Source organism: Carex rostrata, chromosome 11 (assembly GCF_964058835.1).
Source record: "Carex rostrata chromosome 11, lpCarRost1.2, whole genome shotgun sequence".
NCBI classification, from domain to species: domain Eukaryota; kingdom Viridiplantae; phylum Streptophyta; class Magnoliopsida; order Poales; family Cyperaceae; genus Carex; species Carex rostrata.
In genome coordinates, this window is record NC_135928.1 from 2433163 (window position 1) to 2451410 (window position 18248).

The 18248-nt window shown below is 34.5% G+C and overlaps 2 protein-coding genes and 2 non-coding genes across 5 annotated transcripts; 2 read left to right on the plus strand and 2 right to left on the minus strand.

Annotated features, from left to right (window-relative positions):
• Positions 1-3934: 3934 nt before the first annotated feature.
• Positions 3935-4957, minus strand: LOC144561921 (histone-lysine N-methyltransferase ASHR2-like). The gene has a single exon (XM_078311028.1). It carries the CDS (start codon positions 4955-4957, stop codon positions 3935-3937), a length of 1023 nt encoding a protein of 340 aa, XP_078167154.1.
• A 1732-nt stretch (positions 4958-6689) lies between these two features.
• LOC144562441 (histone-lysine N-methyltransferase ASHR2-like) lies at positions 6690-8539 on the minus strand. 2 transcript variants are annotated; one of them, XM_078311665.1, is made up of 2 exons: positions 7297-8539; positions 6690-6914 (listed from the first exon to the last, which is right to left on the minus strand). In XM_078311665.1, the coding sequence occupies exon 1, from the start codon at positions 8454-8456 to the stop codon at positions 7299-7301; it is 1158 nt and encodes a 385-aa protein (XP_078167791.1). In that variant the 5' UTR covers positions 8457-8539; the 3' UTR covers positions 6690-6914; positions 7297-7298. The 2 variants fall into 2 exon arrangements, with proteins under 2 accessions (XP_078167791.1, XP_078167793.1); XM_078311667.1 differs by having other exon boundaries at positions 7293-8529.
• Positions 8540-10661: 2122 nt separating this feature from the next.
• On the plus strand, positions 10662-10759 carry LOC144562496 (small nucleolar RNA Z159/U59). The gene has a single exon (XR_013514113.1). It is a non-coding gene; the product is annotated as a small nucleolar RNA Z159/U59 (small nucleolar RNA).
• Positions 10760-10883: 124 nt separating this feature from the next.
• LOC144562495 (small nucleolar RNA Z159/U59) lies at positions 10884-10973 on the plus strand. The gene has a single exon (XR_013514112.1). It is a non-coding gene; the product is annotated as a small nucleolar RNA Z159/U59 (small nucleolar RNA).
• The last annotated feature ends 7275 nt before the right edge of the window (positions 10974-18248 follow it).

The following is an 18248-nucleotide window of genomic DNA, read 5'->3' on the forward strand; positions in this document are numbered from 1 at the left end:
AATATATATGTTTCATACATTTTGATTCTACAAACACAATTTACATATTTACTTATAATGTATTGTTCACAAATTTTAAAATTTTTTGTAGGGAGAATTTGTAAAGATCATAAAGGACCCGCAAACAAACCATTCCCTGGGTTATGGCTTCATGACCTTTAAATCACGTGATGATGCAGAGAAAATCTTGAACACTTACAACGGGATAAAGGTTATGCCTGGCACCAAAGACCAATTTTTTTGCTTGAAATGGGCATTTGAAAGATCAAAGGGAGAAAAGCCACAATATGAATATAGCAAAATAAGAACCATGAACGTCTTAAACGATCAAAGCCAGAGTCAAGTTGAAAACAACGTTAACCACATGCAAGTACATGAATCTTCCAATTATTTAAGATCATCGAGTAGATTACTCTACATTCCTCTTGATTTGATCTACGATATTTTCTTACGGTTACCTGCAGAGTCGATCATGAGACTTCGAAGCACGTGTAAGGCGTGGGCTTCCATGACGAGCACATCCCACTTTACCTATCAGCACTTGAAGAACCGAATGAGTCATAATGACCCGATTGTTGCATTGAAGGATTCAAACATGTTCATTTTCTCCACAAATTATATAACAAAATCACCTTGCCCTTTTAGTATATTGCACTTTAGGTTCCCTTATGGGTTTGTCACATGTTCTTATCCGACATTATCAAACTCCTGCAATGGTTTGGTGTGTGTCTCTGATAGATATTTTATAAATGTTGTTAACCCAACAATACGAGAAACTGCACAACTATGCAAAAGTTTCGCCATTTGTATGGGTCGACAAGTTAGTGATGCCTTCTCTGTGGGGATTGGATATGATGATTCCTCAGACACATACAAAATAGTGCGAATGTATGGAGGTATGTTTTTTGGTACAAGGTATGAGGTTTTTACTCTCGGCGGTAGTTCAGATGCTTCATGCAATTGGAGGCAGCTTGAAAAAATTCCTAACTACATGGCAAAAATGGGGTCTCCAGTATTCTTGAATGGTGCTATTCATTGGCTTCTCCTTGGAAACTATTATCATGAAAAAAAAAAAAAATCGAAGGTAATTCTCTCCCTCGATGTAAGGACCGACGCTACACGCATGTTACCAATTCCAGATGGACTAGAAAATTGCACATTAATAGAGCTTGGAGGATGCTTATGTATTATAGATAATGATCTGGAATCAATGAAAGCCAATTTGTATATCTTGGAGGACTATGCCAGTTGTAACTGGATAAATAAGCACACTATCGAGAGCTTCCCTAAATGTTGGCGACCTGTTACAACTCGTGACGGAAAACTCTTATTTCCCACACATTATTATGACATGAAGATTAATGGAACCTCTGAAAAGACTGTCCCTCCATCCAACTACTCATCATCTTCACAAATGTTACCTAGCTACGACTCCATTTATGGATGTGCAGAAAGTCTCGTCTCTCCTATTTCGTACCTTCAGAGAAGCAATAATCCTTGCGCAGCTTTTCCAATTTTCGGTCAAAGATGGGCTGCTCAATTATTCCCCAATGATATCGATCCTGATCATTGGTGCGTACGTACTGGAGACACTGTGCTCTATTGATTAAATTGGTAGTGATTACATGATGAGATTGATCGGCAAACTAGCCGTTGTCTAATTAATTTTCTAAATTTACATATTACAAATGTCTCAATTAATTACAACCAATTACATATTCTGACAGAGACATGGTGCTGAATTGTTCCGTAGCATAAAATAATGAAATTGATTGCATCAAAATTCTCAAATTTACAAGCACTCGCATACATGCTGTTGCATAAATACATTATTATCTAGATTTCTGATGAATAAATATAATATAATTTATGTAAACAGATGGTAAAATTAGATATTTTTGAAGTATAAATGTTCAGAAATTAATGTCATGTTACATATTGTAATTGACATTTTGATAGTTTAAATTACTATTTTATAAGATCTCTTAAAATATACTGTTAAGCATAATAAATATAGAGTTTTCGACGTGAATACAATATAATTCATAAATAAAAAATTTAATTAGAGCCGCTGCCGAAAAATAATAAGAGAAATTAATGAGAGAATAATGCATACTTTTATTAATATATATCGGAGCGTGCGGTTTTCAATTTTTCAATATTGTGGTTTCATTGCTACAACCATTTATTTATTTATTTATTTATATGGCGGCATCATAACATGATTGTGAGACCGAATCTCCTGCATCTTGGGGGACAGGAAATTTATGCTCCTAGAGTCACTGCTGGTGGATTCAAAGTGGGCCCAGATCAAATATTTAAATGTTAAAAATGACTCCGACCCCACCCGACAGTGGCCCTAGGGCAGGTGATCTCATTCCGACTTTGTGACCCATTACATGTATTAAATGCTGTGAAGTGCATAGGAGAGAGAAGTTTGATCTTTATACTTTGCAGTTTGCACATAACGTTCCTTTTTGTTGTGTGGCCTTACCTATTAATATTGGATTTTTGACCAACACCGAATTAAGCAGCAACAAGGATTACTATAATATTATTTATCTTTGACCGCGGTTGAAAATATTAATCTACTATGCTAAACGCTTGACTAGAATTTACCAAATGACAATTGTTTAGGTGTCAATAATTAGATAGGAAGCTTAACAAACTAATATTTTATGACAAACACTTCTTATTCTAACAAATGTGAAGACTGGTCAATTGATGCAAACTAAAAAATAACAGGCCCAACTGAAACAAAATCCTATTTAAAAGTTCAGGAGCTAATTGTAAGGCTTTTCTCTTTGAAATGAATTGGGATTTGTCTTAGACAGTGTTTTAAATAGCGCGCTATAGCGCCGCTATAGCGTTTTCCGACCAAAAAAGCTATGGCGCTATGCCCAAATAGCGCCGCTATAGCGCGCTATTCCGTGCTATAGCGCCGCTATTTGAGCATAGCGCGATTTTTTTAACCCGTACGCTATTTCGCGATAAACGCTATTTAAACCATTGGTCTTAGATGAACATGTCAACATTTTAATTTTACATATAACCATTTTCCAATATCTAATTTATCAAGTACAACATATGTACTCCAATACGAAACAGTCTCCAAGAGTTATATATGATCGTTGCTCAACTTTCTTTTACCCACCATTTTCAACTCAGTACAACACTTTTGAGGAGTGGTTTAATGCGCCATTTGCATGTGACCGACGTTACTCTCACTACTGCAGAAGAGCTTATTATAAACCGCCTCCAACAAGTACATATATGTACTTTTTTTTAATTTATATTAAGAAAAAATATTTACAAAGTTACACAATTGCCCAGCCATAAGCCTATATACTTATTGTCATGTCAATCTATGCTTTCCATTTTATTGGATTTTTAACATTGGTACTTAATTGTAGCAGCTTGAAAAGGATCTTTTATTATTGTAAGTTTCCAAAATTAATTTTATCATCATGAATAAAGTTGTTTTCTTTTGTGGAATAAGCCACCAATCTATAGTTCCATTTCAGCTTCTCTTACATAAATTATATATTTTTTAATCCTCTCAGGTCTTGAAACTTTATTGTATTAATTTGCAAGTTTTTTGAACTACTGCATGCATGCTGAGGTCAATTTGACGTGAGCACTATCAACAGCTTAGGAATATAGTAAAGAGGAGGATTCCAAACAAATTGAACAGCTGCATAATTTTGATTTCACCCTAACAGGCCATTCCAAGCATGACTTATTTCAAACACAATTGACAAACAACAAAACAGAAGCTATCGGGAATAACCAAAAAGGAAGAAAAAAAAATATATATAATATGTATGCATGCATGCTAGTTAACTATATTTCGTGATCAACAGACATTACACCAGTTGTACCAGTTTTCTGTACCGCGTGTAACCTTATGATATGGAGGGGTGGGGGGGTGGTCTTACTCACAAATTGGCATCCCATCGCCACCGGGATCATCTTTTCTATGCAGAAAATCATCATCATCAATGTCCGACATCTCCAATTCCTCTTCCCCCACCTCCTCTTCTTCATTATCTTGTTCAGCCTCTTCTTCTTCTACCTGGTTCTCCTTCAATTGACCCTCAAGTTTGCACCTGTTACACTCGCATTTAAACCCGTAATCCTCCGTTAGTCTCCTCTGCCTCTTTCGATATCCTCTAGTAACACCAACATAACTTGTGCATATCTCGATCCCCTCTTTTATCTCATGCAAGGCCCTGAATATAAAATCAGTGTTATTTTCTCGGTGCAGGTCGTCAACGTAGTCAAACCGACATACATTAGGCAAACAATCGTGGTTGAGCATAGAAGACCAGAGGTACAGGCCATATGCACGGGCCCCAGCAACCCCGCAAACTTCAAATTTTGGATCCATGGGGATTACAAGTGCAAAAGAATTGTTCTTTTCCTTGGATATAAGAGAGGATGTGGTTTCAGTAGAGAAATGCAAGGGAACAACGTTAGAAGGCAAAAGAGAAGATAGTTCAGAATGAAGAATTTCTATAGATTCATAAGAAAAGCGTGAATTGGAATGAAGGGAGAGCAACTGGAGGAGCGAACTGGAGGGGAGGGAATAGGCGGAGAGGAGGAACAGGAGATCGTCAGGCCAAGTGACGTTGCCAGAGATAAGGGAAGGCAGAGCGTGGCAGAGGAGGGCGGGATGGGAGAGGGAGAGGCATCGGGCGGAGCAGAAGCGCGCCACGTGGCAGGATGGGCAACGGAACGGCTGGGATGGAAGGATGCGAAAGCAACGCGAGCAGAAGACGGGAAGGGAGGCGAGTGAGGAGGGGTAGACCACAAGAGGGGAGTCGACCAAGACGATCTGGCCCGGTTTGATCGGACCGGTGGTGATCAAGGCACGGCCTCGGTCCGGTTTCTCAACCAGACGAAGCAGTGGGGGTGCTGGTCCGATTGGGTTCGGGTTTGGTTGGTTCGACGACATTTGGTTTGGGCTGGCGGTCGTCGGAGGAGGAAGGAGTGCACAGGTAAGAAGCCAAGAATAAAGAAGTGGTGGATCAGACGGCGCAGGATCTGCGCTGGAGAGAGACACGGACCTGATCTCTTGATTGATTCTATTATTGGATGATGGGATGGCGGGATTCGGCACTTCTTCGCCATTGTACGAAATATTATTGGATGGCTCCACGCAAGCGGCAAGGCGGATCCGTCCATCAATTCGATTTCGATCAGACGGTTCAAAGGCTAGTAATCAGCATAACTTATTCCTAAGCTAAAATGTGAAACCACCTAAACTCATTCCAATTTCTATATTTAAGCTACTTAAATTGAGTTTCAGAAATATAACCTTCCAGTAAAAAGTTTTTAATAGGAACGCTACAAATTTCCAATATCATTCAAATCTGAACGCTAGTAATCCAGTGCGTCCTCATTTTTAAACGCGCATAGCGTCCGTTGCCTTTCTGCGTAGAATTAGAGGGCGGTCCGATATGAGATTAAAACTGTTTAATTTGTATCAAGATTACAATTTTAAAATAATTTATGTATATCAAGTAAGTGTGAATCTTAATGTGAATCAGATAGTTCCAATCAAATGTTAAACCGAATTTTGTATCAAAGCGATCATTACATGCCATTCCGTGGCTAGATGCCCTAAGAAAAAGATATTCGTCCGAGTTCCTTATTTCATTTGTTTATTGTGACAATGTTTGATTTTATAAGGATAGGTTTTAGAATTCGATCTAATATAATTTATAAGATTTTTTTTATTAGCTTAACAAATAAGGTACAGGTGAAAAAAAAAATCATTAACTTATCGGATAAGAATATGAATAAGAATTATTTTGTATCTTATTATCCTATTAAAAAATTGATAAATATAAAATTATATATTATAACTTTTTGTCACTACAATTAACTACATTAATATAATGCCATTGTATATAAATCAATTTCATCATCACAAAAATAATATTCTTTTAATTAGCAAATTATGAAGAGATTGATGTGTGTGTGTGTACTACATAAAGTATTTCAAATATATTTTTAAAGTAACATATTTATTTATTTGCTATATTAATTTTAGATCACATAACTATCAGTTTATTGAATAATTATTCTTATTTATACATTACCCGTTAAATTTAGCGAGCAGAATTATATTATAAATAAACTAATACTTAACAAATAAAAATGTAATATATATATAATTAAATTTAAAAGGATAAGAATACAAAAATAGAATTAAATCAATCTTAATTGTTCCATTTAGACCTAAATATGCAATGGAAACTTGATTGTTCCCTCCTCACATAGTGGTGGTTCGGCAACAAAAGTAGAATTAAATCAATCTTAATCCACACTAAGAAATTCATGTTTGATTACCTTAATCTATATATAGACGCTACGAAGACTTAATCCAAGAGTAAAGATTCCCAAAATTTTATCTAGATGCTAGCATACTGCTTCAATTTCAAAAATTCAATCTATTTCGCTTAAATGTAAAAATTAAGAACTTCTGACTTCTGAGCTTAGATTAAAAAAATTCAAAATTCGGGATCACAAATGTCACCAACCACCGTCTTCATGCGTCTTGTGATTCAATACATTCTTGTTGACTTGATTATGACTTTAACTGATGTTAAGATTTTGACTATCAGCTTTCTAAGAAATGAAAATAGAATTGTAATCACATAATTGTGCTTTACACTACTTGATTAACATTTCAATTTGATTTAATTAATGATCATATAGGAACAATAAACAGCTAGTGACAAAACAAATGTAATCTGAACTAACAAAATGAATGAAAGAGAAACAAAAATAAACAAATGGGGAAGTTCTTTGCCGCAATGCAAATGATGCCTCCTGAAATGTATGTGAGCAGTGCTTGAACTCCTAAGAAATCTGATATGAAAATCCAATCACCTCATTCTTATTGCCTGAAAAGAACAAATAAAACAATAAAATAAATAACAATCCAAGAGTTAAAAAAAAGGGCTATGCTACAATGGAGGGGCACAATATGCGCAATGAGACACTCAATTTTCTTTAGAGAATCCCATAGGAATACAATGTGGTATACAAAATATGAAATTGGGTACCGTACAATAATAGGTACTGGTACAAGCACCGATAATCCTTATCGGACAACACAAGCAAAGTATCAGCAAGTACAGCAACTCAAAACATCAGATTTTGATACCAGAAGTCAAGTAGTATGCTGGTACATTACTGGTACACCTAGTACCACTGCCAACTATCTAAGATATCAGTAATATACAAACATGGAAATACGCATGTGTGAGAGAGATTCTTACTCACAATTAAACACATCCAGTATTGCCAAACTCATCTTTTCTTACTGTACCACACAGATTGCACTCCACCATATCAGATGACACACCTCCATGCAAAGGCGGCAAAGGTGCAAGGGTCCCACCACACTCACAAACATACCTCAAAAAGAAGTACTGGTGAGGGAAATCCTCATCATCCTCTTCTCCATTCCCCTCCTCCATCATCTCCATTTCCCCTTCCCCATCCTCTTCTCCTTCTATCTCCTCCATTTCCTCCCCTCCATTCTCGTCTCCAGCAACTTCTTCATCTCCCTGGTTTTCCTTCCATCGACTCTCAATATGGCACCTATCACACTCACATTTAAACCCGTAATCCTCCATTAGCATTTTTTGCCTCTCTCTGTACCCCCTGGTAACACTAACGTAGCTTATGCATACCTCGCTACCCTCTGCTATATCATGCAAAGCCCTGAATGTAAAATCGGTGTTGTTTTCCCGATTTGGGTCATCAATATAGTCAAATCGGCATGCATTGGGCAAGCAATCATGGTTGAAAAGTGAAGCTGAGAGATAGATCCCATATGCACGGACCCCAGTGACCTCACCATCTCCATTTTTGGAGCTAATAGGGTTCATCAGACAAAAAGAATTAACCTTTTCCTTCGATACAAGAGCAGCTGTGGTTTCAGGGGAGAAATTCACGGGAATGAGGTTTGGAGGGATGAGAGAACAGAGCTGGGAATGGAGGATTTGGGTTGATTCGTTGGGGAAAGGTGAATTGGAATGGAGAGAGAGCAACTGGAGGATAGAACTGGAGGGGAGAGAATAGGCAGAGAGGAGGAACAGGAGATCAGGTGAGGAGGAAGGCACGGAGAATAGAGGAGGCAAAGCGTGGCACAAGAGGGGAGGGTGGGAAAGAGAGAGGCATCGGGCAGAGCAGAAGAGCGCCACGTGACAGGAAGAGCAAGGGAGCGGCTGAGATGGAAGCACGCGAAAGCAGCGGGAGCAGAAGGAAGGGAGGGAGGAGAGAGAGGAGGGGTAGAGGAGGAGAGGCGAGTCGCATAAGACGATCTGGCCCGGTTTGATCGGACCGGAAGCTACTAAAGACCGGCCCCGGCCTGGTATCTCAACGGGACGGACAAGTGGAGGTAGAGGTCCGGTTGGGTTTGGTTGAGACGAAGACATTTGTGATTCGGCTTGTGTCTGGCGGTAGGCCGTCGGTGGTCGGAAAGAAGGAAGGAGGAAAGGGTTTTCGGGATTGTGGGTTTTGCGAGGATGGTGGGGAGGGGACTAGGGTTTTAGGAGTTATACGCCGTAGTCCCTGAAAGTTCTCTAATTACCATATTTTAGATCGTGTTACTAAACCAAGGTAATTAACGGCATATTTTGTAAAATTCATCACAATTTTTTAGAAAATTTGAAGAAAAAGCCAATAGAATTTTAACTCCAAAAAGTTAATAATTTTATAAAGAGTGAGATCATGTACTTTGCAAAGCGCCGATTAAGTTGTGCTATTAAACTGTGTTTTTATTTTCTAAGTTTATATATTTGATTTAAACTGCTTAATATGATTTTGTGTAAAATTATTTATAGAAACAAAAATTTATATTTTTTAGAAAATGTATTACTATTTCTATTAAAAAGCTAAAGATAGATATAAAATCACAATTTTTAAATAGCTCAAAATCTTTAACTTGAGTGATTTTTTATCTATCTAAAAAAATCTATAACATCTAAAAAAGAATCTCCGTGTACATCTTTATATGGATATTATTTTGAATAGTTTAATTGGTTATTTAATATTTTTCAAACAAATATATTAATTTATAGCATAGACCGTTCCGTACTATTAGGGCTGTAAATGAGCTGGCTCGGGCCGAGCTGGGTCTTGGCTCAGCTTGTTAATTCGGGCTCGAGTCTGGACCGAGCGAGCTGGACCTAGGGGTCCCGAGCCAAAAGTCTTGGTTCAGCTTGTGACAAGCCAGCCTGAGCTAGCTCGCTGGGCTTTATTGGACTGCTATTATACAAATTCAAAAATAAAAAAAAATAAGAAAACCCATTCAAAAAATTTAAGAAATCGTTCAACAGGCACATCTTCAAGCAACTAAAGCCCATATCCTTTCTTCTCAAACCGAAAATACATCAATTTTGCATAATTGCGCCATTGAAAATAGGACTGGACTTAAAATTATACGGGACTAAACCCTAAATCCACTGTAGCTTAACGAGCCGAGCTGGCCCGGTCCGAGCTAACCCCTGGCTCAACTTGTTTATTTTGGCCCGAGCCTGAGCCGAGCTGGCTCGTTAACAGCTCGGTCCACTATCGAACGAGCTGTTAGCAAGCGAGCTAGAGACGAGCCACGAGCGAGCCATGAGCCGCGAGCTTTTTTGACAGCCCTACGTACTATACAAAGTATCATAGTCTCACTCATTTTATAAAGAATAAATATCAAAATGAACCATAAAATTATCATTATTAATATTAAATTATTTTTAACAAGATTATTATTCGATATTAAACAGCTTAGCTTACCTCCAATATAGTTTCACCTGCTACAAATTAGGGGTGTAAACGAATTGGATATTATCCGATTTCGTCCGAATTCGAATCCGAAAAATTATCTAAATTATTCGATTCGTATCCGTATTCGAGATTATCTGTATATGTATTCATATATGAAAAATTTTAATGGATAAAGATACGGTAAAACTTTTAACTATCCGTATCTGACTGTTTATGCTCTTAAACCACAACAAATTTACTATATGTTAATAAATTACATATTATACCAATGATTTAGTAAATTGCATATAGATATATATTTTGATTAATAATATAACACTATGACATAATTAGTGACTAATATTTTAATAATATAATAGATGTTTTGTAACCAACAAACTAATTATGAAAAATATATGTATCCGTCCAATATCTGATCCGGATCCGTAACGTTTAATATCCGATCCGTATTGGTATCCAAAAATTATAACGGATAAAAATACGGTAAGACCACTATCCGATCTGTATTCGACCGTTTACAGTTTACACCCCTACTACAAATACATAATTTCCCTATTTAAGAGGTGTAATCCTGCAAAACCCACAAAATAGAGAGAACGGAGATACACCGCGTCCACCTACCGATTTCTTCTTGCTAGGGTTTTCCGACAAAGCGTACCTTCATCGACTATAAATCATCAGCAACCCAGGCTCTAAACTTTTATATGCGCCGCCGCTTACCCTGCCAAAGAAAATAAGAGAATCAAAGCCTCCGTAATATTGGCAATTACAACTATCTTATTCGTTGATTATTTGTTTGTTCTTTCTTTGGATTTCCGGATCTTTGATTGATATGAGCTTTGTTGTAATTTATTGCTAATGGGTATGTTCTATGATGATTCAAAATTTATAACTTTCGTTCTTCCGAGGGTGTTGAATTTAATTCCACCTATGCGGATTATAAATGGAGACCTGAACTGAGTTTCATCCCCTTCAATTTTTTTTTTGTCTGTAATACTTGTCCGATTCATAATATAATAGAATTTTTTTTTAATTTGTTGCCGGTCTTTGAATGGAGGTACCACGTTTTCAATTTAAATTTTATATCGTTTGTCAGTGATGATCAAAAATGAAAACTTTCGTTCTACTGAAGCGTTATTGCGGTGTGGAATTTTCTTGGAGACCTGAACTGAGACGAACATATAAATTCCTCATTTTTTTTAATATTTTTTTAATTTTTGTTGCTGTTCCCTGGGAAGATTGATATTAAAGTAGTGGCCTGATATCTAATTTTGATGAAATAAATTTCAATGCTGAGGGATGCTATTCAGAGCTTCATTTGGCTAATTTTATTTTTTTTGCCAGTATTCTGATTCGTTTCAGTTTCTCTTTTGATAAAATGCTAATCCCTGTGATTGATTCAACATTTTTGTTTCAGCCTTGTCTTAGAATATTGGTGCTGAAATCATGTATTATTTTCTGAGGGATTTGACATTAACTGATTGCTATTTTTCATTGTTTTTCTGATTTAAATTTTTGTCATGGAATAGATGCAATTTTGTTTTCGATCGACAATAGTTCAAATTTATCTGGATTTTGCGGCAGCCCAATGTAGTTTTGGATAATAATAACAACAAAACAAAACAAAAGCTACAAGTTATTTACAACTAAAATAGGAAAAAGGTATTTCCTCATTGTCTGAAATAACAAGTAAAAATGAGAAATGAAATTTAATATCTCCATGTTCTTTCACATAAGAAACGTCAAGCAGCTGCTGCACGCACAAATTTAAATGAACTGGCAGCATCAGTGATTCAATGACCCTTCATCAGTTTAGACCAGTATGCATTGATACAATCCAGTATATTAATTCAAATGTTGAGAAAAGACAATATTGTACTGCAGTATTGATTAAATTGGATCTCATGTTTTTACAATCTGATTAAATGAACTGGCAGCATTAGTGATTTTATGCAGTACCAGTTTGTACCAAGACCGGTATGTACTGGTACAATACAATATATTATGCGGAAGCCACTTTTAAAGGAGAAAATACGTCATCACTTCGGTCTCACACCACGTGTTATGATTAAGTTAATTTTTTATGTACCGTGCTGTGACTAAAATGTTAATAGTCGGCGTGCCTAAACGTGTTGTGACTAAATGTGACTCACATTATTATTTTATCATCATTTATGTTAGTTTATTCAAGATTCACTATTTGATGAAAATCTAACGATTCTAATTACACGTGACTCGCATGACCACGTGTCGTTACCAAACGTGGCTTGCATGACTCATATGATAATAATTTATGTTAATTTATTCAAGATTCATCATTTGATGAATATCTAATGACCATAATTAAACATTACTCATATGACCACGTGTTGTGCTGTGATTATATCTTTTGTGTGCTGTGACATACCGTGTCAAATTTTTAAAAAATAATCACGGCATATAACCATTACACGTACCGTTCCTTTCTATGACGGAGCCGGCAAAGCCATATTATTTTTCCCACTCTAACCACTTCTTTGTTCTTTTATATAGGAATATATCTGCTCTTAATTTAAAGTAATAACAGTTTCATGTTATTCCAATTCCAATGTTAAAAAAAATTCATGCGCGGATTTCAATGAAGAATTTTTTTTTTCATACATAAATTTTAATAAACATCAACAGTTGAAATCAGAATAACAAATTAGATTACGGCAGATTTATTTCTCTTTTATATAGCCTCTTATGCTCTCTAGCTTTTTTTTATCATAATTCTTAGTTTCACATCCGTGACTTTTACATTTAATGCTCCGTTATCATTCTCCACTTATCCCTTTATTTCATATTTCATATATATTTATACCAACAAAACTTGTACATATTTCGCTCTCCTATTCTGTTTCATACAAGGGGAATAAATCTGCTACGATCCGAATTAGAAAAACAGTACTATGAAATCTCTGCTTTTTCAAATCTGACCGTTCAACTTTTTTTGTGCATGCATCTCGAAATAACTAGTTTGTCTGTACACGTATCTCAAAACAAATCAACAGTTAGATTTGAAAAAGCAGAGATTTCATGATAATATTTATCTAGGGCTAGGCTACTATGACATTGGTGTTATTTGAAATTAAATAACACCAACTTTTAAACTCTTAGATCTGCCTTGAGATTCGTACAAAATAAAGTGCTTGAACAGTAAAAGCAGATATTACGAATCTCAAGGCAGATCTAAGGATTTAAAAGTTGGTGTTATTTAATTTCAAATAACACCAATGTCATAGTAGCCTAACTCATTTATCTATTTCGGATCGCAGCAGATTTATTCCCTTCATACAAGGCTCAACATATTAGTTTATATTTCGCTCTGCTATTCTGTTTCATACAAGGCCCAACATATTAGTTTAAGACTTATTTTCTCGGCTCGGATCGCCAATGTATGTACACGCATTACGCAAGCAATTCTAGTTTAACAAAGAAGCCTGCAATTATATATAGGCTATATGAGCGGGCTAGCAACTCCACCGAAAAAAACAGTTACAATGTACTTGTGAATTTAATTGAAAACTAATCCTTATGAAAGAATATATCATCCTATTTTTTTTCTCAGGATGTTAACAATTCGTAATTCGTATGTGTAACCCTTTATAATCACGTAAAATGTATGTTTTTTCATGTTAATAGTGTGATTAATTAAAATGTTTGCATGAGTGCTCCATATAAATACTGAAAGCAACAATAGTTCGAGTAATCAGCACAACCACCAGGACTAGAAGAAATTGTGGAACTGTATATGGAAGGAGGGTGAAATCCCACCGAGAATACGCCTTTTTCTGTTGGAAACTGGCTCAAGGGGCACTGCCACAAGGAAGCACGTACCATGCACAGGAGGCTGGGAAGGGGAGACCCGATCGATGCGTTCGGCTGCCCTTTCTCTAGATCTTGCTGAATTGCAGGTTAATTGGCACTAAGATCAGATGGTTTCAACGCTCCAATAAAGGAATGCCTGTTAAATCTCACAAAAATGATTCCAACGGAGCTATGGGACAAGCTCATGATCTCTCTATGGTCCCTATGGCGATGTAAGAATGATCTGGATTTATCTTTATAAGAGGGGGCTCAATGCATATGTACAGAGTGGCAAGGATACAGGTGTGTAGTGCAGCCCAATGAGAAGCTACTGCATTACTCTCTGCAATGAAGTATGCTGAACAGGAGGGACTCACATCCTGCCACTTCTTTACCGATCGATTGCAAATCTTTGGCTGAGGCTGTCTCTGGTTTTGCTCCCCCTATGGAAGTGGACATGGACTGCACACAAGGAGATGTTCCAAATCTGGCAGAAAATTAAAGTTAATAGAGGATACCTTCATTGCAAGGCAACATATATAACACCGTACGTAGCAGATGAACTGGCTTTACTTTTCCATGTTTTGAAAAATCTCTGTAACTATAGATGGGTAGAGGGCTCATTTAGTTTTCAGTTATGATGTATCAGGGATAGGAATGGAAATGTAGCCTACGGGCATGACTCAAGCAAAAAAAAAAAAAAAAAAAAAAGCAACAATAGTTGACAGCACCAAATCATCTAGTAAAATAAAATTCTTATATTTCTCAAACATTTTTCTCAGTCACGTATTAATTAAGATATATGAGAAAATCAATAAAACTTAACAGAACATGAATCATCTTTAATAAACGGCACAGTTAGTATATCCAACAGATAATATCATTAGCATTTCTAGTATCGAAATGATGATCTTATGATCATTTTTTATTACATAATTAGTATTACAATTCATGAAATTAAATTCAAGTTATCCGATAAAAAAGGCGCCAAATGTCCATTATAATCACACTTGTACCTATTCAAGAAGTAATCATATAATATACGGATAATAATCTATCTCTCTTTTTTTTATTAAAGATAATAATATCTTTTGAAATAATGAAGTTAGCATTCGCCATGTATGTATCTATTCAAGAAGTCGACATAAATCACAATTATACATGTATTTGTCACAATTGAACAATATATATTTATTTTCTTACTCGTTTATTTTTTAACATGTTTTTTTGTTATTTTGTCTCATCCAGCATCCAAGGTTTTTAACGCTTGTTTAAATTTCATTTTTCTTTAATTTAAAACTATGACATCGAGTCATTATACTATTTTAAAATGGAGAAGGGATCCACTTACATTCTTTTTTGGTGACACCGGATTATATCTTATATTTTCAAAGTCTAAATAGTCGATTCAAAACGTTCAACATGGTAGATATGTTAAAATGTGCTTGCAGATCAAATTTTACATTTCTTTTGAATTTTTTTACTATTTATTAAGATGAGTACAATAATTCAATGGTCTGAATATAGCGATTTTGTTAAATACTTAATAAATAGCAAGGTTCTAAATAATAGCGTTTATCGCGTCATAGCGGGAAGCCGGAAAAAAAACTATAGCGAATAGCGTCGCTATAGCGAAAGCTATGCCACATAGCGTTTTTTTATTTTTATAAAAATTATATCATATATTTGTACTAAATATCAACATTATCTAAGTCTCATATAACAATAAATAACATCAAATTGATTAAAAAATTATAATATTCATATTGAACCAATACAAAGTCCAAATTGCAACTCAAAATATCCATAGTAATACTAATATCATAAACTATCGATCTTTTTCTATTCAAAATATATTCAGCATTATGACATAATCTATCTTTTTTTTCAATTTAAATTTCAAAATAACCTAGTCATCATGACATAATTAATTATCTTAATCTATTCAAAATATTCAAACTACCATATCGTAAGTATCATTTTGTTATTTCAAGAAATATCTTAATATATTCAATCTGAGCCTTTATTTAAAGCTCATATAAATTGAAAAAAAAAAAACAGCTCATGCTGCATAGCACGTTGTAGCTTCCTTATTTGATTTCGTTTGATGGATCTCTCATTTAATAATTAATAGTTTACTATAAAACTTAGTACGTCAATTGCAAAAAAAAAAATCACGGTTAAAATCCAATATGAGCCTTTATTTAAAACCCATATAAATTGAAAAGAAAGAAAAAAAAAATAGCTCATGTTGCATAGCGCGCGCTATTTGCGCTACACGCTATGCGCTATAGCGGACCGCTATTACCGCTATAGCGCCCGTAGCTCAAATAGCGCATTTTGATACCATAACGTAGCGTTTAGGGTCCAAAAACGCTATAGCGCACTATTTAGAACACTGATAAATAGTAAAAAAAAATGTAAAATTTAATTAATCTGCAAGTACATTTTAATATATTCATTATGTTGAATGGTTTGGATCGAATATTTGAACTTTGAAAACTTAAAAAATAAAGAGTGTAATTCGGTGTCACCAAAAGAGGTGTAATTAGATCTCATAATTGTAATTTTTCATTTTTAATATGATCATTTTCGATTGTACTAATATCGACATACATTTGGTATATATATAATATTTAGTTCCATTTTTTTTTATTCCATCCCTTCTTGATATAACAACAATGGATCTCTTGCAACGAACTGTTACATATATATATAAGTCGAATTGATTGCTTACCATGCACCTATGCCATTTTGTACATTGTATATAGCAATCCTATATTGTTGAGAAATGTTTACAATCGTCACACGCTGAAAACATATATAGTTCTTCTATTATTTCTTCTATTATTTTTACATATTTAAAAGTTAAATTGATAATAATACTTTTTATTTTAAATAAAAATTTTCTCATTTTTTTCATCAAGAAAACAAAGCTTAACCGTAAGTATTTAACAAATTGAAAACAAATTCAATTAATTACTGAAAGCCGAGTAAAATAGAGGAAAGAATTTTGTATTAGTGCTCCATATAAATTCCTAGAACCAAGAACTTTCAACAGTGCCAAATCATTCTGTTAAGGACAGGAAATCTTATATTTCAAATTATTATATGTTTAAACATTTTACTCATTAACGCATTAAGATATCGGAGAAAATCAATAAAACTCAACACAATATATAACAGTCTATGCGGTATTCATTATAATTTGTGTATTTTCAATTATTTTTGTGCTTCAAAAGATTATATTTTTTAACATTTTACTCATTGATGTATTTTTTTTTCTCGATTCAGGTCATGTGTATTGTTGAATAAACACACATTGAATATGTCATGTTGATTTAACTAGGCACGGACTCCATCAACACTAAAGTTCTCAAAATGTTTTATCCTTGTGATTTAAGAGTGGAAAATAATTGGTTGCTATAAAAACTCAATGGTGATTTTATGAGAAAAATAGTTGAGAATGCGATTAAGAGATGGAAGATAAAAGATCTGGTTTTCAAGATTTGCGAGGTTACAAGGGAAGATTGAATAAGTTAGCAAAGAAGCATGTTGATTTGATTATAACTTTGACTATTGTTTCATTATTTGGTTATGACGTTGTTTATTCATCTTTCTAACTAAGAAATGAATGTAGAAGCGCATTTTTGCATAATGATGTCTTAAACTACTTAATTGACAATTAAAACTTGATTTAATTCAATCACCATGTTTCAACTCAAACGACCAATAACAAACCGATATAATCTTAACTCAAAATAAACAAAAGATAAAATAGAAAGTAAAATAATTTTAAAGCAAGGGACCCATATAGATATTTCCCACAACACAGAGAATGTCTTAAAGTCTGTGAATAGTAATTGAACTCCTAACTATAAATATGATATGCAAATGACAATTAAAATAAATTCTAAATAACTGTCAAACACATTTTAGAAATTAAAGATTCTTAATTTCTAAACCTTCACATCTTTAAAATTAATTTTAGAGTTTTTAAATACCACGTGAGTGATAAATTAAAAATGGATTCAATTGGACGAATCGTTCCGCCAGTATGACAATTAGAAATGATTTCTTAATAAGATATTTTGCTGAATAATTTATAAATAAAAATTTGGCGTACACTTTAAAATTAAAATAGAAATAAAAATCACCACGATTAAAAATCTCAATAATATATGAAATGGAGATGCTATTAGCCAAATTATATCTCTTTAGTTTGTAACGAATAGTTCTTAATGAAATATTAAATAATGCTTGAGTTACATATACTTTCATACTGACCCAAATTATATCCCTTTAGATGCACATTCACATACATGTGTTTTTTTAAGCCTACGGGCGTTTACACTGGCAAAAAAAAATAAAAAAAATAAAAATGTTTTACCAGCATCATGCGAAATTCGAATTTTCTAATATAACTAAAATTTTGAGTTTGAATACGGACCGTTCTTTTAAAATATGTACGAATATTATACGTTTTCAACAATTTTAACTTGGTTGAATTGACATGCACGGGCTGAATTCATACTCAAAAGTCAAAACTTTTGAAGTTGAAATCCGAATTGTTTCCCATGGGAGAAAAGAGATGGCGTCGTAGCAGTTTGACTGCGACTGTCCAC

Excerpts from the sequence above, each read along its gene's own strand:
- LOC144561921 (XM_078311028.1), bottom strand. The coding sequence starts at position 4,957 with ATGTCGTCGAACCAACCAAACCCGAACCCAATCGGACCAGCACCCCCA.
- LOC144562441 (XM_078311665.1), bottom strand. The coding sequence starts at position 8,456 with ATGTCTTCGTCTCAACCAAACCCAACCGGACCTCTACCTCCACTTGTC.